At 29.9% G+C, this 25,669-nt stretch overlaps 2 protein-coding genes across 2 annotated transcripts in view; both read left to right on the top strand.

The window, feature by feature from the left end:
- LOC135925358 (S-adenosylmethionine synthase-like) overlaps nt 1-25,669 on the top strand; it is a 112,811-nt gene that overhangs the window by 18,440 nt on the left and 68,702 nt on the right. The gene's annotated exons all lie outside the window — the stretch shown is intronic.
- LOC135925054 (formimidoyltransferase-cyclodeaminase-like) lies at nt 1,686-25,634 on the top strand. The gene is made up of 14 exons (XM_065460207.1): nt 1,686-1,801; nt 2,636-2,819; nt 3,393-3,521; nt 3,690-3,778; nt 6,057-6,236; nt 6,409-6,546; nt 6,881-7,012; nt 21,047-21,108; nt 21,657-21,786; nt 22,463-22,624; nt 22,817-22,854; nt 23,039-23,174; nt 23,351-23,446; nt 25,038-25,634. Exons 1-14 carry the CDS (start codon nt 1,748-1,750, stop codon nt 25,125-25,127), a joined length of 1,620 nt encoding a protein of 539 aa, XP_065316279.1. The 5' UTR covers nt 1,686-1,747; the 3' UTR covers nt 25,128-25,634.

Here is a 25,669-nt window from a genome sequence, read left to right as displayed (position 1 = left end):
GCGATATTTTTTAAATTGAATGTGGCTTTTGCGATAAAACAATTTTTTTATAAACAATTTAATGAAAGGTTGCTCGCGACTATTATTTTTAAAAAAAAAATTAATTTTTGTATGTTTTTGTTGTTTTGTTACCTGTTTTTTAGACTTTGGCAATAATTGTAGTTAAAGTTTCCATAGTTTAGTCGGTTATCACGTGTGCTTAACACGCAAGGTCCCCAGTTCGAACCTGGGTGGAAACATAATTTTTTATATAACGTATACAAATAATATAGTTTTTATTAAGATAGTTTTTTTTTCCATTAAGATAAACTCAATTAACTAAACCAATATTATTTATATAGATACTACTGGTTTAGATTTTTTTTTAACAGTTATATCCCTCATTCTGGCATCACAAAATTCGTTATAAATTTTTTCCACGAATTTGGCAAATATAATTTCTGTATTATATGTCTATTTTTCTTACCATAATTCACGGAAACCGCTGAAATTAAACTATTTTAGGTAGAGGGGAGTGGGGGGGGGGAATGGCGATGCCCTTGAAAGTGAATGTGGTTTTTGCTATAAAACAATATTTTTTAAAAACAATTTGATGAAGCTAGCGACTATTATTTCCAAAAAAAAATTTTGGTATGTTTTTGATATTTTGTTACCAGCTTTTTGGACTTTTGCAAAAATTTTCTCAATTAAGCAAAAATGAATACTTCTTATTATGATTCTAAATTTTTACAAAATAAATTCAGACACCTGATTTAAAAATAAACATTGGCTGCATGTATCATCTTTTATAAACCTGTTCAATTTTTGAGGGATAGGATAATGCTAAAAAAATTCCAATTAAAGTTGTTCGGAGAACATTTTTATCCATTCCTAACTCAATTGAAAATTTAAATGCTAATTTTTGTATCAAATTGAAAATTAATATGCGTAATTTTTTTTTAAATGAATAATAATACGTTAATTAATTACGTACTTGTGGCGATATTCTTTTATAATTTTCTTTCATTTAAAACGTTCTTTATTCATTTATCTTCAAAAATGAGGCAAGCTGATTTTTTTAATCGTTAAAATATTACCAAATCATAATACAAATAAAAATGGCATTTTTTTTAAAAAATACTTGATTGTTTAAATTTTAAATATGATTTCCTTCCTTTATCATCAACCTTTCTTTCTTTTTTTTAGAGCAAATTCTGTGATATTCCTCTTGATTTTTTTTATATATATTGTTTTCATATTTGTCAAACTGTCAAATATCAAGTCCATCCTCAAATTCTCGTTTTTCATTCATTTTGAACGATGCTTAATTCCACAATAAAAATTATTAGATTTTCATTTCAAATTCAATTTTATAAAGTTAGATTTTTTATTAAAAAAATCTAAACATTTTCTGGAAAAAAAAATTTCCGTTGCTTTTCATTTTTATTTAAAAAAATATACCTTTAATCTTATTAGGAAAAAACTTACTTCTGAGTATAAAATAAATCAGCTTATCTCGTAAAAAGAAAAGGATCTTAGAAAAAAATTCATTTTGGCGGACAGAATAACCTAAAAAAAAAAATTTATATTTATATTAAACCAAAATTATATTGTTTATTTTATTTGTTTTTTTAAATAAAAAAAACACATTATGATAATTCCTTATCACGCGTTTGTTCATATTCATTTTTTTCTCAATTTTACAGATTGTTTTTTCGCGTTCTTAATTTGGTGCATAAAGTTGGTGTTATCGATTGAAAGTTCTTCTATGGAAAAAATTATTCTGTGGGTACCTAATTTTTCTGAAGGACGTAATAAGCAGGTTTTATCTTGTGTTTTTTTTCTTCCTCTTTCTCTCAAATTTTTCAAAATTAGCTTATGAAATTTTTGTTTATAAAAATTTGTAATTTTTTTATTTTTATTTAGCATTTATTCTTTTTTCTTAAATTATCTTTCTTTTTTTCTTATTTTTTTATATTATTTGTAATAAAAAAACTTTAAATCAGTAGTGTCATTAGGAGAGCGCACAGGGACAGCTTGCTTGGAGAATTCCCTGACAAATTTTGAATTTGAAAATTTTATTTAGAATTGTATTTCCATTTTTAATGCTAATTTTTCCTGTTTTTCGCTCATTTAATTTTTTTTAGCATAATTAATTATCTTCCTTTTTTTGCTAATTATAAGCATAACAGTTGAAAAATCTTGGGATGCCTCTGCTTTAAATTTTATGAATAAATAAATGGAAGCATCAATTTTTTTATTTAATTGCTAATTTTAGGATTTCTTGTTTTTTGCTCATTTTATTTTGGAATACAAAGTCTACCTTCAGTTTTTGTTAATTTTTAAAATTCATTGAGGTTGAGAAAGCTTGCGAAGCTGCCTTAGAATTTAGTGAATAAATAAATAAATGAATGAACGAATAAATAAATGAACGAATAAATAAATGAACGAATAAATAAATGAACGAATAAATAAATGAACGAATAAATAAATGAACGAATAAATAAATGAACGAATAAATAAATGAACGAATAAATAAATGAACGAATAAATAAATGAACGAATCAAATAATTTATATTCGAAAATGTTTACATATTTTCAGGAAATTTTAACTAAAAAATATAATGTCATTTTATTTCCAAAACCATTATAAAGGTAATAGAACAAATTCAAAATGAAGCCTTAAAAATTCCAGGTTGTATATTGCTGGACTCCAATTCTGGATATTCCACACATAGAACAATTTTTACTTTTGCCGGAAGTCCAGTTGTCATATTAGAAGCGGCTCTGAGAGCTTCTAAATTAGCTTTCGAACTCATAGATATGTCCCAACACGTTGGTAATAAATAAACTAGTTATCTTTAAAAAATTTATCACTTAAATTGATCATCAAATAATTTTTGTGGGGTGAGCGCGGGGTTGAGTAACGTGAATGTTTGTATTTTGATTTACTGAATACAAATATTTTTTGCATTTATATTTGGTCATTCGAATAATAGAAGGGGGAGGGGTACTTTATTTTAGATATAAATTAAGGTATACGCTTAGTCAGGATTGTGAGGGAAGGGGGTGCATGAAATTTTTTAGATATGCTTATGACTTAGGGGCTACCTCCCATACTCTTTTTGGATTTTTATCAGTTCTTCGTCCGACTTATGGCACTTCGCCATTTATGAGATTAGAGAAAGCCTTACAATTAATTAAAATATACTTAGGAAATAACTTAACAATGGCTTAAAATTAGTTATATACAATTGATCGTAGTTACTTTTTCCGACAGGCTAATAATTAAAAAGCAAAACACCCTCCATTTGAATTTGGCTATTAAACAAAATACGTCGGAAATCAATTTACATATAAGAGATTTCTTCTATACTCATATAAATTCGAATTAATATAATTAAATTGTCAGGTGAGCATCCGAGAATAGGAGCTTTAGACGTTTCACCTTTCATTCCTGTCAAGGGGGTTACATTAGAGGAGTGCGTTGAATATAGCAAAACATTTGGACAAAGACTGGCTTCTACTTTGGATGTTCCTGGTTTAATATTTCTTTCTTCTCACCCTTTCTTTTTTTAAAATAAGTTTTTATTCCCATCTTTCCATTCTTTAACTCTTCTTTTCTTCTTAGCTTTTTCTTACACACTTTTTTTACTTCTCATAAAACCTTTTATATTTAAACAAATTAACCTTTTTTTTACCCCAAAAGTTTACCTATACGGTAGATCATCCGACAAGGAATACAGAAACAAAGTGCCACAAATCAGGGAAGGCGAATACGAGAGTTTGAAGGGAAAAGTTTATTTATTTGCTCAATTTTATCTATTTCTTTACATTTTTTAAAGTAAATTGATATCATTTTTTTACTGAAGTTCTGTTGCTAATTTTTATACAAAAATTTCCTATTTTAATAAGTAACAAATAATCCCGATTTAATAAATCATAACTGAGCATTTCCATTTTTTAAAAAAATACTTCTTTCCTTTACACCACTACATCTATGGTGAACCCATCCGCGACAGCAGATACAACTGATGGAGTTTTAGCAACACCTTCACATGGCCACATACCTGTCCCCTCGATCTTTTCTTAATCTTCACCTCTGAACATCATTTTCACCTTTTCTTTGTTCATTTTTAATCCCCTTTTTTCCATAACCCCTTCCATCTAATTATTTCATCCTTCAATTCTATTCTACTTTTAGCTATCAATACTAAGTCGTTGGCACAGTATTTCTCATGGTAGTACTTTACAAGTCCCTTTAGCTACTACATCCATTGCTATAATAAAAAGCAATTGACTCAAGACGGAACCCTGATGTAGCACTACCTTTACCTCGAAACTATTATTATCCCAATCATTTGTTTGGACCTCCGTTCCCTGCTTCGTCATTTCATTATCCTGCAGTTATTAGCCATTTTTCAACACATGATTTCTCAAGGCCCATTTTGTAACCTCACTCTGCACTCAATCCTTTCCCAGTTAAATGCATAATAAAGCGCTTCCCCTTTCTCTTGGTATCTTTCCTGCATTTGCCTCATAACAATAATAATCAGTAGAATTTTTCCTAGGCGTAAAACATAACTGCATATTATTCAATTTCATTTGGTCCTTTGTTCTCTTTTCTACCATTCTCTCTAAAACCTTCAGTGCATGTTCCAAATGTATAATAACTTTCAATCTAGAAGATTACCCTTCCTTTTGTATATAGATATTATCACATTTTTCCGGTAGTCGTCACTTTTCAGCAAGTCTTCCTGAGTAGTCTCTTCAAAAATAATCAGGTTGCATACATTGGTGAGCCATCACCCGTTACCCAAATCTTTCGATGCCTCAAATATTTGTCACCCCTCTTGTAGGGACCGCTGCTCTATTCTTATTCATACGCTTTATTTTCCAATTTATCTTGACTTCACTCGCACCTATGGCCAACGTTGTAACAAATTCATTTCTTGATATCTCCTTTAATTAAACCTTTAGCTCTTACTTTTTCTTATTCCTTTGACTATAAGATCACCTATTGCGGGTTACACTCCTCTCCAGGTATAACCTTCCCATATTTTACTATGCCTCGATCTCTTTTCCTCACGAACAAATAATCCACTGTACTTTTTACACCACCAGATACAATAGCGCCAAATTCTTTATATCTTTCAAGAAAGTATTAACCATTTTTATTGCATCGCCAAATTCTAATATTCTCTTTCCTTCCGAATTCCTCACACCAAAACTAAATCAGCCATGGGCTCCTTCATATCCCTCAATATTCGTTCCACATGACCATTTAGGTCTCCGCCTAGCATAATGACTCACTCTATGGGCAGTCATTAAGTTAGTTCTATTAAATTATCCCAGAAAATATCTTCCTCTTCTTCAGCTCTACCATTTTGAATGACATATGCAGAGATAACGTTAAATATTAGCTTACCAGCTATAACTTTTACAGCCAATATACGATTGTTCACTCTTTTCACATCCACTATTTTGTCTACCCACTTTTCCGCAAGAAGAACGGCAACCCCGGCGCTTTCATTATCGATACCTTGCCAAAAGAACTTAAACATTGCATTCGCCATATCAATCATTCTTGCACCTTCTCCTTTCCACCTTGTTTTTGTATGCACCTAACATCTACCCTCATGAATAATGTCTCAACCACTTAGCCCGCTCTTTTGTTATGCTCCCAGCATTCCATGTAGCAACCTTATATCGTCAATACCAAACCTTTTCCCCGACAAAGTCTCAGGCCGTTTATGACCGCCATATGTCTCCCTTTGATCGGGTTTCCCATCATTCTTTTTATAGCAGGTGTGTGCCCACGGGATACTTAGGGTTGTATCCCGTCAATATTTTGCAGTGCTCATAGTAGGTAGTGAAGCAAAATATTTTGACCAACTTTTTTCATTGGTTTCTACAACCCCGAGCAGACCATGTTTCTATTCTATCCTAGATCACCGGGAACCTTAAAACCTCCCTCCCCCGTCACGTGAGGCTAAAAATAGTATTTTGGGGAAGTTAAATGCTATTTTACCATACAAGACTTTAAAATTAAATGATTGTTTGTTATTAAAAAAAGTTATTGGTCACAGATTGGAAACCAGATTATGGACCGGCACGATTCGTACCCACTTGGGGTGCCAGTATAGTAGGTTGCAGAGACTTTTTAATTCCTTTCAATGTTAACGTATTGAGCACCAAAGAACAAGCTCACACTATCGCCATGAATATCAGGGAATCTGGCAGAGGAATAAATTTGGTATTTTAAACAATGATCAAATATTCTGTAAATTTTTAAATATCGAAGGAAAGGTGAAATGATAATTAAATAAAAAGAAACTAAATAGAAGCTAGAAATTTTGAGAGGGGATGGAGGAGGGGGGGGGGGTTATCCGATGAAAGATCTTTAATGAACCAAAATATAAATGAAGCCAGGAAAGTTGAAGCACGTTCAGGCCTTAGGTTGGATGCTAGAGGAAGACAATATGGCTCAAATATCAACCAACATATTAGATTTCCATTCCACCCCTATCTACCAGGTCTACGAAGAGGCCTTGAAAGATTCCAAAGTAATTTTGCCTAAAATTTTGTTAAATTTAATTATGTAATTATAAAGTTATCAAGAAAATTTGTAATGGATTTTTCTCTTTATTATTATAATTACTAAAATTTTGGAAACTAACATCTAATAGGAAGAGAGAGTTAGATTTCTTAGAGGATATACATTAAGAATGCTATTTAACGGGGACAGATCATCCTTTTTTAAAACTGTTAGGCAGACGCTAGGTCCCTTAAAGTTTCAAATATAGCATTCTTAAATGAGTTATTTTGAGACCAATAATTATTAATATTATATTTGCTTCTAATATACTATTACTATATTTACATATATTTATACATAAGGAAATGAAACTGGCTGTAATAGGATCTGAGATCATAGGAATTGTTCCTATCCAAGCTCTACTCGATTGTGCTAAATATTACATTGAAACTGAGGATTTGATGATCTTAGACGAGGAAAGCAAAATTAAGCTAGTATAACTTAAAAAATATATAAAAATTTGGATTTTAATATATTTGGAATTTGGTTTGATATATTTTTTTTTCAAGCGTAAACGACATCCCCCTTTCCTCTCCATACTTTTGAAAATAGTGCGCTACCGCTAACGCTATTTGGCAAAAAAAGTAGCAGGCTATCTCTCCCACTATTTTTTTAAAATATAAGGCGATGTTAGTTACTTTTACACTATTTTATATTTAAAAAAAATTAATATATATCCCTAATCTATGTCCTCAAAATTAATATTTCAAATTCAAACATTTACAAATATTAAATATTGGCATAAAAATATGACTAAAAATCTAAAATATGTGTATTCTTTATTTTTATTAGGTTTTCATAATAAAATAAGCTATTATATTATCTCCAAGTCTGGAGTGGGAATAAGAAAAACCCTTACTCTCAACCCTTCCCTCTCAAAAATATAACTTAACAATCCAAAACAATCCTTTCCTAATAATTAAATAAATATCAACAATAAACATTACCAATTAGGACAATTTTACAAATCCAATTTATTCGTATAAATATATAAATCCAATTTATTCAATGCAAATATGATCAATCCCCATGCAAAACAAATATACATATCTAAAAATATGATCAATCCCGTCTTCATCCAATATAATGTCTTCTTCACTCCAAACAGCACACCAAGAAACTTTTATCTTATCTTATATTATCTTGCAAGTTGGTCATACCTGCCCAAAATGAGCGAACGTCAAATATATGAAGGCCTATCCTTCATATAATTTAGCCGATTTTTTTCTCAGGTTACCGACAAACCTATTACCCAGAAAATAATTTATGAGTGAAACTAAACCCTCTGCCAATAAAGTAGCAAATTTAAAATTAGCAGGAAGTAGAAATAAAAATAAGTTATAATGAGAAGTAGAATAAAAATAGAAAGTCATTTTAAAAAAAAGAAATCTTTCATATACAATGGTCTAAAATATTAATTTAAGTTAAATATTTCAATTAGGGACATTAAAGGGGCCATTATCGATTTACTAAATAACCAAATGCAACTCCATATCTTTAAGAATTAACTTATATCCTGTATAATATAGTTTAATTTAATCACCAATAATTAAAAAACAATTTAATCACTTTAAAATAGAGGTTTGAACTCTAAGTTATTAGTTCCAATAATGATATAGATTTCTTTGGGAAACTCCTTAGCAAGAAATATAAGTCCTCAGCATGTATTCGTCATATGTTCATATATAAGTCTCAAAATATGGTTGCTTTCCTGTCAATCGAAGCTCTCTTTAAGAAATCCCAAGATAAATATAATTTAGTCAAGGACCTTAAAATTCTCCCAAACCAACTGCCTTTATGGAATAAAAAAGGTTTAAAAGCAATGTCTTCTGAGGATTGATCTATAAGTGCCTGATGTTAAATTGTTCGAGGGGTGTCTTAAAATATGGCCCACCAACTCAATTTTCCTATATTCTATTGTTTTATGAATAGGAAGGATATCGCAACTCGCCCATAACTTATAATTAGTAGTGTTTCGCGGATAAAAGGTCCTAGTTAAATATCTTAAACCTTTGTTTATAAAAACTTGCATCTTGTTATTACCAGATATATTATCGTTCCACATTTCCATACCATAGTATAAGGAAGCTAATATTAAGACTTTAAAGAGTCTTATCTTTAAAGGAATAGATATTTGCCTAGATGACCTAATCTTAATCAAGGACCTGTACTTTACCCTAGTTTTATTCAATTTAAAGTGTTGATCTTTCTTTGTACCACCTTTCTTATCCAATAAGACCCCTAAATATTTTAGAATATCTACTTCTGTAATCGTATTACTATCAATATTTAGGGTCACCTGTGAAGAAGTATAAATTGATGTCATCTTCGTCTTTTCTTTATTTAATATCAGACCAAAGTGTCCCGCCTCTACAATGATACAGTTAATAACTGATTGGATGTCTGACACCGATTTACCTACAAGGCATAAATCATATGCGAAAGCGATAATATTTAAATTTCCTGAGGACCACTGAGCCGAATGTAAATTTCTAATTATTAAAATAATATAATTTGTAATAAATTTAATAAGAGAGGCGATAGAACACAACCTTGTTTCAAACCTTTTATTATCGGGATTTTAGAAGATTTGCGGCCAGAATGAATAATATGCATTGAATAATCTTTATAAATTAGTTCCAATAAACTTACCAAAACAATCGGGGTACCTACCTCTTCTAATGTCCTCCAAAGTTTTGTGAGTATTATCGAATCAAAAGCTTTTTTAAAATCCAAAGCCACAATAATTAACTGACTTATCCGAATTAACGCTCTCTCTAGTTGAATTTTTACTGATAGAATCGCCTCTAAAGTGTTTCGACCTTTCCTAAACGAGACCAATGAGTCTATAAAAAGTGGTTCAAGTAGCGGTCTTAGCCTTTTTAATATAATATTTGCAAATATTTTATACCACCGAATTTAGTGATATTCCTCTCCAATCTTCAAGAAATTTGGGATCTTTCGTTTTAGGGAAGTTAATTAAAGTGGCAGTGATCCAATCATTCGGACACACCCGTTCAAACCATACTCTGGATATAATAGGAAGAAGATTCTCTGCACATAGTCTTGAGTCAGTCTTCAGGTATTCACTATATAATAAATCTTGACAACAAGCTTTATGATTCTTCCGTTTCTTAATTATTCCAACTAGTTCAGCTTTAGTTGGGTGAAAATTCCTGGCATCATTTGAGGGGGATTGAAACGTAAATGAACTTTGTTGAAAATTTCTGGGGCTTATTTGTGGAAACTGACTATTCAAGGTATCGTTAATGATTTGAGCCATTGATAATCTTTGTAGAACATTACTTAAACTAGCTTGTGGGGACCAAATTTTCGAAGTAGAGGGGTGTTGATCTCTCAATGTATCAATAAAAGTTTGGACTATAGATGAACTTTGTTGGGCATTAGTTAAGCTAGCTTGTGGAGGCCAAATTTTTGATGTAGTAGGGTGTTGTTCAGTTAAGTAGGAATAAATAGGAGAAATAATTATAACCTTCGAATTAATTGTATTTTGATCAACTGAGCGAGCGTATCTTTAAAATTGTAAATCAGGTGAATTAGAATAAAATTTAGGTTGAATAAAGTCATCATGATTACCGGAATGAGTATTTTGATCAACTGAGCGAGCGTATCTTGAAAATTGTAAATCAGGTAAGTTTGAATAAAGTTTAGATTGAATAGTGTTATCATGATTACCGGAATGAGTAGTGTCGTAGCTAGGGAAAAAATTAGCAATATCACTTAGGCTTGTTGGTGGGGGCCAAACTTTCGAAGTAGAAGGAAGTTGATCAAGTAAGTGATGTATGTTAAGATAATGTTTAGATTGAATAATGTCATCATGATTATCGGAATAAGTATTATCATAACTAGGTGAAGTGTTTTATTAAATAAGTAAAATAAGTAAAGTAAGTAAAAGTATATTTAATACAAAATATCGCGTATATATATATAATGAATTCAATCCTTCAGGTTATGTAATTTACAAACGAAAAGTTAATATTATATTCAATTTAAATTCAATTTACAATTACATTTATATTACAGTTCTCCCCACTATAAATTGAATTCATCGTGATAACGTAGTGGGGGTTTCGAAACTCTTTTTTCAAGAGTTGTATTCTCATGTTCTGCCTTTTCCACTTCTTCGGTCAACGTAACGGGTATTTCCTTCTCTTGTGTATGTACATCCCTCAATTGATCTGCATGCTTGTTTTTAACGATCCCCTCTGATTCCACATCGTACAATATTGCGCTTTTTCGTTGTATTCCTTCATGCCACCCTGCTGTCCTTTCGTTTGCTATCCAAACTTTTTGCTGCTCTTCAAACTCCCGAGGTTCAACACTTCTATCTTTGTAGTACTTTTGTTTCCATAGAGCGTTTTCCGTCCTTTCTCTCGTTGATAATTTCCACTGATCTAATGTCGTCCTAAGCGACCTTCCAAACATCATTTCGGCAGGGGATTTACCAGTAGTTGCATTGGGAGTATTACGGTGAGTAATTAAAACATTCGCTAAATTTAACTGGTCCGGAGTCCCACATCTCCTTCCAGCATAGAAACGCGTCTTTATCGTCATCGTTCAGCCAAACCATTCGATTTGGGGCTATAAGGGGCCGATCTTTTATATTGTTTTTAAAAAGAACGTTTTGAATTCAGATCCAGTAAACTGAGTACCGTTATCTGAGACAATGTAGCGAGGTAACCCAAATCTAGCGAAATAATTACGCAGATTATTTATTACACTCGCCGAATTAATATGTGTTAAAATTGCAACTTCAACCCATTTGGTAAAAGCGTCTACGCAAATTAACCAATATTTTCCAAATACGGGGCCTGTCAAATCAATGTGTAATCGTTCCCAAGGTCGGGTAGGAATGTTCCAATTGTATAATGGCACTTCTTTAGCTCCCGGCCTTCCTTCTTGACAACTCTTACAACATTTAACAAAGTCTTCAACATCAGTATCGAGATTTGTCCAAAACACGTAATATCTACACAATGATTTCATCCCCACTATCCCAGGATGTCCTCGATGAATCACATATAAAACCTCCTTTTTTAAAATATCTGGAATAATAATTCTATCATTATAAAATAATAATCCTTCTTCGAACGAAATATTATTTTTAATCGAAATATATTTTTTTACAATCTCAGAATCATTATTTATATTATCAATATACCAATGATTTTTTATTAATTTAATAATCTCTTTTAGGTTTATATCATTGCTCGTTTCACTTACGACTTTACTGCGAGTGAAAGATAAATCTTCTATTAAATTAATTTTTAATCCTCTGATTTCTTCTTCGAATTTTTTTGTAACATCATTGGTTTTTGCTTTCTCTACCCCCAAACAGGACAGAGCATCGGCACATTTGTTATGATTACCTGGTCTATATATTATCTCATAATCATAACTTAATAGTTTCGTCGCCCACCGTATTAAACGGTTATTTGTTATTTTGTTAAGATCTCTTTTATCACCTAAAATATATTGTAATGGTTTATGATCAGTAACTAAGATAAAATGTCTTCCAAAAATATATTGATGAAACTTCTCGATAGCGAACATGATCGCCGAAGCCTCCCGATCAATTGTGGCATAATTCTTTTCAGCCGCCGAAAGTGTCCTCGATGCGTAAGCAATCGGTTTCTTATGGCCAGTAAGAAATCGGTGTGCAATAACAGCTCCTAGACCATCTTCGGAAGCGTCACAAGAAATCAACGACAGGGATATCGGCTGAATAAGGAATTATTGTATCTTCTTTTGACAATATATTTTTAACTTTAGTAAATATTTCATTTTCTTTAGCTGTCCAAAACCAACCAACATTTTTACTCGTTAGTCGGTGTAAAGGCGCACAAATAGAATGCAAATTTTTAATAAATGCCCCATGATAATTCACTATTCCAAGAAATGAACGTAGTTCTTTAACATTGGAAGGTGTTTTAAAATTTTTTATAGCGCTAATCTTATCTTCTGTAGGGTGAATTCCGAAACTGTCAATAACATGACCTAAATAAGTGACTGACTTTTCTCCGATTTTAATTTTATCAGTCGTCGTGGTCAGTCCAGCCTTCTCAAATCTTATTAATACTTCTTCCAAATTAACTATGTGATCGGAATTGTTCTCACCTGCAATAATTATGTCGTCTAAAAATACACTAACCATAGGAATTCCCTTTAATAGGTTTTTCTTAAAGCGTTGGAATATTATCGGAGCGCTAGTCAAACCAAATGGAATTCTTTGTTATCGGTAATAACCGACATGTGTCGAAATTACTAAAAGGTCCCTACATTCTGGACTAACTCCGAATTGTAAAAATGCATCTCTTAAATCTATTGTTGAAAATATTTTACCACCCGCGATCTTATTTGTTAGGTCGACGAAAGTTGGTAGTAAATTGTTATCGATCGCTAGATATTTGTTGATTGTTAAACGAAAATCTCCGCATATCCGTACGGCACCGGATTTCTTTAAGATATTAACCGTTGGCGTAGCCCAAGTGATTGGAGTAATTGTTGGATCCACCTTCTCGATAACGCCTTCGTCTAAAATTCTGAACTCAGCTTCAATGGTTCGACGCAACGGAAAAGGAACTCTTCTTGCTGGTAATGCAATCGGTAACGTGTTCGGTTCTATTCGGATAACTGCCTTTTGCAGTTTGATTTCACCTAAAAAAAATTTAAAAACTTGAGGGAATTTTGAAACAATCGTATTTAAAGAGGGAACATTCATATTTATTTTATTAATACGAACTTCTTCCGGTAGTTTTATATCAAATTCTCTAATGAAAGGCATCCCAAAAATAAGGGGATTCTCCCCTTTAACTACCCAAATAAGTAAAAATTTCGAAATATTTTTTAATTTGACTTCTACGGTACATTTACCTAGTACTTCGATTTGGATATGATTCTATCCCACTAATTTATAAGCCGGTGATAGTTGTGGTCTGCCAATACGATTCCAGGTGACCTCATCAATCACACTACACGCGGCGCCGGTATCAAACTCCATAGCTAGCTGCAACCCATTTATCTTCGCATCGATGGTTGCTTTATTTGAAAATGACAGGCGAGGTGTCCGTGGCAGAATCATTTGTATGGCATGGGTTCAACAATATTTCGCTATGTGGTTTGCCTTACCGCAACGAAAGCATATCACTTTCTTTTGAATAGAGTTAGGTTTGATTCTAGGTCTATAATTATTATTAGGAATATAATTATTACTAGAGTGTTTATTATTATTGAATCTATTGACGTTTGTATAATTATTATTTCTAAAATAATTATTTTTCGAACCCTGTGTTGGCTTATTTTTAATTATTTTATTAACTTCAGTCTGGGTTTCATTTTCCAACGAAGACAGCGCGATCGCTAAACGCACGGTCTCTTCAAAAGTAATATTGCTTTCGATATACTTTGACCGAAGTTCTTTGTCCAACTCAGGTAAGCCTACTCCTAGGATAAATATATCTCTTAAAAGTTCATCAAAAGGCGGTTTAAAATTACAAAGAGAACAGACAGTTTTAACCCTAATTGAAAAGTCAATAATCGTCTCATTGCATCTTTTTAGCGTAAAAAAAATTTTCCTATTTACGAAAATGCTAGAACTATCCTTGAACACCAAATTTAAGCTTTTTATTAAAGTATCATAATTTATCATCTCTAAATTTATTGGAAAGTGAAAGTTCTTAATTTTGATAAGATTGTCTCTTCCGATATAGGCTAAGAGCAGGTCTTTTTTTGTATTTAAATCTATAATATTTCTTACTTTATAAATTAACTCCAAGTTAAATAAGTAGTCCTAATTATTTACTTTTTCTTTGACGAATTCTGGAATATGGAATTTAATAGGAACTACTTCCATTGAGTCTTTAACTTTAATAGAAACTACTTCCATTGAATCTTCAACTTTAATAGGAGCTACTTCCATTGAGTCTTTTACTTTAAATTTAATAAATCAAATAAATCTTCTCTAAAAATCGTCGCCAATGAAGTGTTTTATTAAATAAGTAAAATAAGTAAAGTAAGTAAAAGTATATTTAATACAAAATATCACGTATATATATATAATGAATTCAATCCTTCAGGTTTACAAACGAAAAGTTAATATTATATTCAATTTAAATTCAATTTACAATTACATTTATATTACACTAGGGGAAAAAATGTTGGTGGAGGCCAAACTTTCGAAGTGGTAGGAGGTTGATCAAGTAAATTATAATGATGTGGAAATTTGTTAACGACTTAATAATAATTGCGTTGATAGGGTAGATGAGGATGTATATGTGAACGTTTAACTGTCACCTTTCTATTATTAAATTTATCATATAAATGAGAATCGTGTAGTGTTTTAATATCTACATCGTGATAAGTTGGAGTTGAGAATCGTCGACGACAAGGTTTGGAAATTGAAGGGCCTATACCAACAAAAGATTCATTAGTTATATTGCCATTTAAACTCTCATAACACTCGAACATTCTAGAATAATAGGAGTACCAAATGTTCATTTGAGTCTCAGTATCAGTTATCAGGTTATTCTGGTGCCAAAGCTTAAATACACGCTGTTTCTGACCCGGGGTAAAATATTTCAGCAGTCTAAAGGCTTTGAATGTATCATTAGTACTGAACAAGTTGCTAATTTGCATTGCACAATGTTCCAAGTACTTCCTATTGTCTCTCCTTAATTTATGACTGATATCTTCTAAAATATATTTCGCCCTATTACTCCTGTAGTGATCTTTTACTTTTAGATTAACTATTAAACTTTTCGATTCCGAAGAAATCCAATCCGGGAAGTCACCTTAGAGGAATATCACTAAATTCGGTGGTATATAAAATATTTGCAATATTAAATAGGCTAAGACCGCTACTTGAACCACTTTTTATAGACTCATTGGACTCGTTTAGGAAAGGGCGAAACACTTTAGAGGCGATTCTATCAGTTAAAATTCAACTAGAGAGAGCATTAATTCGAAAGAGTCAATTAATTATTGTGGCTTTGGATTTTAAAAAAGCTTTTGATTCGATAATACTCACAAAACTTTGGAGGACATTAGAAGAGGTAGGTACCCCGATTGTTTTGGTAAGTTTATTGGAACTAATTTATAAAGATTATTCAATGCATATTATTCATGCTGGCCGCAAATCTTCTAAAATCCCGATAATAAAAGGTTTGAAACAAGGTTGTGTTCTATCGCCTCTCTTATTTAACTTTATTACAAATTATATTATTTTAATAATTAGAAATTTACATTCGGCTCAGTGGTCCTCAGGAAATTTAAATATTATCGCTTTCGCATATGATTTATGCCTTGTAGGTAAATCGGTGTCAGACATCCAATCAGTTATTAACTGTATCATTGTAGAGGCGGGACACTTTGGTCTGATATTAAATAAAGAAAAGACGAAGATGACATCAATTTATACTTCTTCACAGGTGACCCTAAATATTGATAGTAATACGATTACAGAAGTAGATATTCTAAAATATTTAGGGGTCTTATTGGATAAGAAAGGTGGTACAAAGAAAGATCAACACTTTAAATTGAATAAAACTAGGGTAAAGTACAGGTCCTTGATTAAGATTAGGTCATCTAGGCAAATATCTATTCCTTTAAAGATAAGACTCTTTAAAGTCTTAATATTAGCTTCCTTATACTATGGTATGGAAATGTGGAACGATAATATATCTGGTAATAACAAGATGCAAGTTTTTATAAACAAAGGTTTAAGATATTTAACTAGGACCTTTTATCCGCGAAACACTACTAATTATAAGTTATGGGCGAGTTGCGATATCCTTCCTATTCATAAAACAATAGAATATAGGAAAATTGAGTTGGTGGGCCATATTTTAAGACACCCCTCGAACAATTTAACATCAGGCACTTATAGATCAATCCCCAGAAGACATTGCTTTTAAACCTTTTTTATTCCATAAAGGCAGTTGGTTTGGGAGAATTTTAAGGTCCTTGACTAAATTATATTTATCTTGGGATTTCTTAAAGAGAGCTTCAATTGACAGGAAAGCAACCATATTTTGAGACTTATATATGAACATATGACGAATACATGCTGAGGACTTATATTTCTTGCTAAGGAGTTTCCCAAAGAAATTTATATCATTATTGGAACTAATAACTTAGAGTTCAAACCTCTATTTTAAAGTGATTAAATTGTTTTTTAATTATTGGTGATTAAATTAAACTATATTATACAGGATATAAGTTAATTCTTAAAGATATGGAGTTGCATTTGGTTATTTAGTAAATCGATAATGGCCCCTTTAATGTCCCTTATTGAAATATTTAACTTAAATTAATATTTTAGACCATTGTATATGAAAGATTTCTTTTTTTTAAAATGACTTTCTATTTTTATTCTACTTCATTATAACTTATTTTTATTTCTACTTCCTGCTAATTTTAAATTTGCTACTTTATTGGTAGAGGGTTTAGTTCCACTCATAAATTATTTTCTGGGTAATAGGTTTGTCGGTAACCTGAGAAAAAAATCGGTTTCAAAACAACCCATGTGATCATCTCGTTTCATTCCCATCCACCAGGAAAACACTAATCTCCATGTCAGAAAATAACTGACATTTGATGTATTATATTAAATTTATTTCTTCTTTTTTTCAACAGCTACAACAGTATAAGTTTTACCTTACTAAGTTACTTTTAGGAAAAAATTATCAAAAATGTTCTTTTAGATTTAAGAATGCATCAAAAGAATTTATTAGCGAATACATGTTGAATATTCAATTTTAGGTTGCCTATAGCCTATTTTGCTTCTCCTTTTTGGATCCAATTAAATTAATATGAGGTCAGAATGTATGCACTTTATTTTACCCTTATGAGTCCCAAAAATCTGCTGTTGTGCAGATGTAAGGGACATCTGATAGATCTCATATTAAAGACTATCATTTCTTGAAAATTATTCAAAATTCTTGCCATTTGCTAGAAGGATATGTGTAATTAGATTGGTATATAAGGGTTATCGACAAAGGAAATTGGATCAACTCTAACAATTATAATATTGATCATAACCAGGGATGTGAACTCGAACCCTGAACCCTAATATTTGGGCTGACCCTAAACCCCATCCCGGCCCCTAGTTTATAGTGGAGGGTTCTAGATGTCGAAAAAAATATTTTCTTTAAATTCATGAAAAATACATTTAAAATTTTTGTTCGTGGAACCATTTTTTCCTCTATCCATTTTTCAAAATTTTCTGATTTTTATACTTTTAATATCTTCTTCTTTTTTTTAATTTATATCAATTTTTTTTTTTAAATATAAAATTTTTTGAATATTTTGTTTTAAAAAATACTGTTCTTTGGGTACTAATGTATGAGCTCTTATAAAAAAAACAATTTATAACAATCTTAGAAAGTGAAATATTGGGAATTTTCCAGCGGTAGTGCCCATCCCAAATTTACCTTCTCGTGAATATCATTTTAAAAATTCCCCCCCTATACACACCACTACTATCAAAAGATTTAAACAATATATCCTAAGGAAGAATTTGAAAGAAAAATTAATAAAAGTTGATAAATTTTTAAAATAACCACTATAATTCAAAATTTTTAGAAAAAGACATATTTTTTAAAAAAATATATTAAAATCTAATATAGCCAATTGCCTACAATAAGTGGAAAGATCTCCAAACCCACCTAATAGTCGCCCCCCCCCCCCACTCTTGACAAAATACCTATGTTTTATAGTGTAAGTAAAATTATTTTATTATAAGGGATATTAAAGCTATGCTTAAATAAAACATTAAAAATATTAATTATAAATTAATTTTTTACAATTTTTACTTGTAAATTATGCATGTTACATGGAGTATAAAAAATAAATAAATGAAAAAAAAAATTATACTATTTTAAGTCAATATATATTTATGTTCTCCAAACCCTAACAAAGGGTCCACATCCCTGATTGACTTTATCCTCTTATATTTGAAAAATACCTGGTTCTGATATAATAGGAACAGTCAATTTAGTTTGAATTAAATTTTTGGATGTAGCCTTTTTCTAATACACCAAAATTATTTTGAAATTTTCTAATCTCTCTGAAATTTTAGGTGTAAACATTCTTAATTTAAAATAGTAGATAAATCATTTTATTAAAATTTATGAATAATATCTGAAAATGTTTTTGGGGTTAAAAGCTGCTTTTTTTGAACCATATTGTCCTTCGCTATTTTACATAAATCCTATGTTAATTTTTTTTATTAATAAGCAAAATATTTTTGCAAATTTGTGAAGGTTAATTCCAGAATATCATTTTCTAATGAAATTACAAGGTTTATCATCTTTCTTAAAATTCTCTTCCATATCTATCGCCTTTTGCGGCATTTTATATTTTAATTAAATTATTTGATAAATTAGATTTATAAAGCGGATTTGGAAATATAAATTTCAAAATTAAAATTAAAGCTTATAACAATTAAAATTAATTATTAAATTATAAATGTAGCCATTCTTAAGGTTAATTATATTTGTTCATTTATCGATCTCCCCCCTTTATTTCCTCCTGAAGACGACGTAGTAGTTCTTTATATATATCATTTGTATTAGAAGTATCTTAAATTAAACTGTTTTTTTTATTATTATTACTGCTATACACTATAAACTATATAGAGACCTGCAGAGGTATCATTTGCACTGCCCGGACCGGATTTCTTTTGAAAAAAAGTTTTAAGCCCTGCCCAATGGCGATTTAAAATATCAGGTTTTAAAACATACGATAGGTAAAAATCTCTATTTTTATTAAACTATAGCATATTAGTTGCCGCTACTGAAAAAGAAGTAGCGCGGTACTTTAGTTCAGGACAATCACACCAATTATATATATAATTACCAAAAAGTAAACCAAATTCGTAATCTAGTCCAGCCTACTTAATGCCCAATTTTTTAATAAATGGACGGTCAAAATTTAAAAGACTAATAAAGTTTAAAAAATGGTAAATATTGATTCCTACGGAGTTTTGACACTATACAAATATCTTATTTTTTTTATCAAGATGTAATTAATTTAAAATATACACCTAGAAAATAATTGAGGGTAAAGGAAATACCTCAACTAATTGTAAATAAATAGTTTATCAATTCAATGGCTGGTCATAATCATGTTAATTTAACCGAATGGGGTAAAATGGCTCAAAACTCGTAATGAAATTCGAATAATAAATTCATTATTCGATTCTAATCAAATAGATTTTTAAGATTAGATCTTCTAAATGATCCAGGTAGTTTAGCTCATCACGTTTACTAAACAACATTAGCTGATCTATATAAAAAAGAGTTTTATATTGTGATATTTATAATTTATTTATATGATTTCCTTGTTGAGGGATCCAGTATACTAAATTTATATATATATATTTATATTATATTATTTTTTTAAGACCTAGGACTATCATTGATTATTCTTTTATGATCCAGATTTATTATACCTTCCTAAATTTTTTTAAGATATTCCCAAAAGTTTTAACCATGTTCTTCCCAATATGGAATTTTATTGCTATTGACTATAAACGCTTCAAATAATTGAGTTTTACCTTCGTAATTGACGTTAACTTATAGCATTTATTGTTCTTCCATCATTCCCTGTAAATATTGTATCAATTTCTTTATTGTGCTTACTAGGAAAACTGTGGCAAAGTCCTTTAAGAGAATTCAAATTGATTATGCACAATATTTACAAATGGTTGAGGAAAGTAGATTCTTATAGAAAATTTCCTGTCATTAAACATATTAAAACAATAACTGCAGAGATAACATTTAAGTTAATGAAAACTAGTTTATTTGGCATACCAGAAGTAGTAACTGATAATGGTAAAAATTTCTCAAACCATTTATTTGAAAAATTTTGCAAAGATCACAATATAAAACATCTCCTTACTTCAGCATATCATCAACAGCCTAATAGGCAAGCAGAGAGAATGGTGAGAACGTTTAAAATGAAGATGAAAAGAAATATAGAAACTATAATATAGATTCCGATATTGCCTTTGAAAATTTCAACTATCGTACCTAGTAAATTGTTGTTCTCAAAAACAATTAGATCAAAATGGGAATTATACCATTGGAGAACAAAGATAATAAATTAACAAACAAAATATCATCAAGTAGAAAGATTAAGGAGGAAATAATATATGGTATACATTTAAAGAAAACGTGTGGGATGTGCCAGAAAAAAAGAAAACGATTTATTATATCAAATAAACATAGGAAACAACGTGATAAGATGACATTTAGACCAAATAAAAATAAGATTCACGACATATTCTATTTAATATTTATAATATTTTTTAAAAAATATGGATTACTATTGTATTCAGAATATACTAAACGATTACTGATTGATGACTTTTGAATTATATTATAATATCTTATTTATTTTATTTTGTTTTAATTTTTACAAATGATTAAAAAAAAATTAAACATTAGGCCATAGATCGATTAGGACTGAACACTGTCAAACCTTTCGACCGCAAAAACCAAATCCTCGAGTTTAAAAAATATCGATATTATATATTTTTTGTCTCCCCAAGAAAAAACAATTTTTTTACAAAATAAATTGATTTCATTTTAATAATTTTTATAAAAATAAATGAAAGAAGAATTAAATTTATCGCTGTTACTTATCAACAGAGTTTGTAACCGGAACTAGGACAAATTTAAGAACCAGAAACTACCCCCATTGTTTTAAATATTAGTAATCAGAATGGAAACCATTTTTTTTTACAAAATATTTAGAATCGGAAACCAGAACCCTCCTTAGTCCAGGTTCTAAATTATGTTTATAAATAATAGATTGTAAACAATGGTGTAAATATATAATTAGATTGGGGATTAATTGATCAAATATGTGCGGAGTCAGATGTAGAGCCATCTTTGGATTGTCATAAAGATCGTTATATTAATGTTATTGAATCGATCTGCAAATGACGCTAGAGCTGACTCTTATCATGTACCCTTTTAACTGCATGAATTGCCAATCTAGTAGTATTATACACCTCATTGATTGTAAAATAATATATTTTTTTTAAAAAATAAGGTATAAATTGCGCGAGAAAATCTCCAAGCCAGGTTACAAAGATATGAAGATAAACGATTTTATAGCATTAGTTGGTTCCAGATCTCCGGTGCCAGGAGGTGGAGCCGTTTCAGCACTTGTGGCATCTTTGGTTTTATTTATTTACGTCGTCACCACTATGAATTAAAACATTTTTATCCTCTCTTTCTATTGGCCAAACCTCTTTTTTTATCTATTCTAATTTTACCATTTTAGACGTGTTCGATAAAACTATATGTACACTAGTGATCTGCATCTGGCCTAATTTTTCAAGCCCGGCCCGAACCCGAAATTTTTTTAAAAAAATTTTGACGGCCCAGCCCGAATTTATTTAAATATATAAATTAATTTTTATAATTACCCTAAATAAACGATATATGTTATATGGCGTCTACTTTCTATAAAAAAAATCACATATTTTTATTTTACATAAAAAATTCAACATAAAATTGATAAATTTAGATATATTTTAAAAAATCCTAAAGCCCGACCCGACCCGGCCCGAATTTTCTTAAAAAATATTAGGCTTCGGCGCCCGTCTGGGCAGGGTACGGGCCGGGCCTACTTTTGCAGATCTCTATTGTACATGAACTTTTTAAATGTACGCGTGCTCAAAACATAGGTTTATCTCCCAGGGCCGTCAATGAGTTCGAGCCTATTTAACTTCCTTTTTGAAACATTACCTTACCCTTTTAACTATGTTAAAAATGATCTGTCACCATAAATCACGTCTAAGCAATGAATGATTTGAAAATTCCTTTCTTTCTTTATTTTTTTTAAAAATAAAGGGAACATCCCTGACTTGTATGGTAGGTTTACTCAGTCAAGGCACTAGGAAACTCGAAGCTAATAATTCAACAGTTAAAAAAATTTTGCCTGCCATTTATGAAAATCAGTTTGAACTTCTTGATTATATAGATAAGGATTCGCAAGCCTTTAAAAATGTTTTGGTAAGATTTATTATATCTTTGAAAAAACAAATATTTTTTTTGATTTGAGGAGAGGAATGAAAAGGAATCTTTACTTATTTCAGATTTAAGATATTTTTTTTACTATAAACTCCACTTAGAGGTAATTTATAAATCTATTTAACAAATGACCAATAATTTTAAAATTAAAAATAATGTATTCATGTTTTTTAGGCTGTCAATAGAAGGGAATATAAAGATTCCGCTGAGAAGTATTATATAAATATCTATCTATTTTTTTTTAATTTTAATTTGTTTTAAACAATAAATGTTATAAATTTAAACACATAATCCTCGAGTTTTATATAATTTCAGTTTAAATATATTTTTCTAATCTAATAAAAAAAGCTAACACTGCTAAGTTTTTCTAAGAAATGTTTTTTTGTTTGTTATTAGATCTAGAGAAAAAGAATCTGCTTTGCAAAATGCCACGGAAGTCCCATTGGAATTAGCCAGAAAAATTTCTAAACTGTGGGACGGCCTAATTGTTCTATCTACCATTCTGAACCCTCAAGCCATCTCTGATTTACAAGTTTATAAAAATAATTTTTTTTAAAAAAAAAAAATACGTTTCTAAAAATAATTTTTAGCTTGAGTTAACCACCTTGAATAAAAATAATCTATTATTTTTATTTAGGATATTAAATGTTTTTTTTCTTTTGTTAATTCTGATCTTCGGGTAATCTATTTTAAAAAAAATGTTTTAAGGTTTCGGTTAGACTGTTACACGCTTCCATCTACGGTTGTAAGTACAACGTTTTGATCAATTTGAAGAGTTGTCAAGATGCGACGTTCACGAATAAAGTACTAATCTGAATTATACATCAATTTTTGAGTGGCTTTTATAGCTAATTATTTATTAACGTACTAATTTTATTTTAAAATAAATTCCTTTGCGTGTATAATAACTTCTGCACGATCCATCCTGACCATCCGGGGTTAAAAAAAAATTGAGAATGGGATAAGGGGGAGGGTAACTCGAGCATAACTTGTCATTTCGATTAAATAATCACAAGTCTAAATAAGAATTGATACAACTTTGTCTATGAATGATCTTCTCAACGAACTAATCCTTAAAGTTGAGATACACGTTTGGATTTTTTTTAAAAAAAAAATCTTTTTAAAATGCATTATTTGTATTGTCATTAAAAAGGAATGGAATGAACAAGTTATATTTTATAAGATTCAGGCACATAAGATGCGCGCACGCCCATTTTAAAATTTGCCACATTTTCATATTATACCTAAAACGAAATATTCTTATTTTATGAATACGAATGACAAAATAATTCGATTCGAAAATTTGAATAGTATACAAATAAGGAAAATATATTATTTCCCGAATAATTATTTATCCATTATTCGATCGAATTATTCTTATAATTTAACTTTATTCTTAATAATATATAAATATTAGAAATTATTCCTAAATATTCGAAATTATTCTATTTGAAATTATTATTAATTAACATGTTCTTTGCAAAACTTATCATTCTATCCCTTTTATCTTATATCTATAAATCACTTTTTTAAAATATTAGGAATCCATATTTGAAAATATTTTGGAAGAATTAAATTTTCGAACATTCGACCAATCAAATGGAATGTTTTTTTATTCGTACGAATATGTATGAAATGATTCGATTGTACAACATCGAATAATATTATTCGATTCGTACATGCAAATATTCTATTCGCAATTTGATAGGTATACTTCATATCAGAGACTTGCAGATCAGACTCGGGTACACGGGCATGGCGGTATTTTAATTTTTAAATATACCAAGGCCTTGACTAAAAAAATTTTTTTAAATACTAGGACCGGGCTGGCCCAAAAATTTTTTCTTTAAAAATATAACCACAAATGTTTTAAATCGCCATTATTAAGTATAAAAAATTAAAAATAAATATAATATATTTTAAAAAAATCCGGGCTAGGTCGAATGGTACCTTTGCAGGTCTCTGCTTCATATACACTGTTCACCGTGCTTAATATTAATATAGTGTGGATCGTCATTGTATAAGTTGTCGGAATCATCGATTAATTTTCATTTCAAGCATAAGATATTAATAAAATGAAATGGCTATATTAACTTCTTTATAAATTAAAAGATTTCTTCCATGGATCAATTTAATAAGATCAATTTAATAAATTTTTAAGGAATAAGAAAACGCATTGAAATAAAATCGGGTTATAATCTTTAAAAACTTTTTATTTTGAGTTTTTCTTTCCATCAGCATTCTAATTCTAGAACCAAATTTTGCTTTTCAAGATGGACTATAGAATAGTTGCCAGAGCAAAATTTTGCCCCCGTGTATAATAAAGAGTAAGTAAGCTTAGCTAATTAACTTATATATTTTTAAACATTCGTTTTTTCTTAATTTATTTTTACAGACTCGGGTAGAAATAAGCGAGATTTCATCTCTGGCAGATGATTACATGGAGAAAATTTTAGGAAATCTGGAAGAAAAATTGTCAATCTAAAGGCCGTGTTATGCTAATTTCGAATGAGTTATTCGTATACTTTATTTTTAAATTTATCAGATCATTACAACATCTTAACAACCTTTCGTTTATGACAAGGTTGTTTTTTTGAATTTAACATGTGTTTTATATATTCCCAAATCATTGATTAAACCTTACGAAATATTTATTATTTATATGAAATTTAATTATTTATTTGTATATTTTTTTACAAGCCTACTATTTTTAATTTTTAAAATAATATTTTGATGTCTGGAAACTCGATTTGCATTCGAAGTTCTCCTTCAACCTTATTATATTAGGCGAACTGTTATGTTCCGCGATAGCCTATTGAGTAACGTAATTTTTGCATCAAAATCGAATCTAATATGAGTTGTTATACGCTTTATTTTTACTTCATATTATAAATAAAACATTCATTATTTTTATATTCTTAATTATGTATAAATATGTTTAAAACTTCGAAAAATATGCGCAACCCACCTTAATGGGATATTAAATAATAGTGAATAAATTTAATTATGTTTTTTTATAATAAAATT

Source organism: Gordionus sp. m RMFG-2023, chromosome 2, assembly GCF_954871325.1.
Source record: "Gordionus sp. m RMFG-2023 chromosome 2, tfGorSpeb1-WG-v2, whole genome shotgun sequence".
Taxonomy (NCBI): Eukaryota; Metazoa; Nematomorpha; class Gordioida; order Chordodea; family Parachordodidae; genus Gordionus; species Gordionus sp. m RMFG-2023.
The sequence above is the reverse complement of the archived record's forward strand: the minus strand, read 5'-3'. Positions and strand labels throughout refer to the sequence as shown.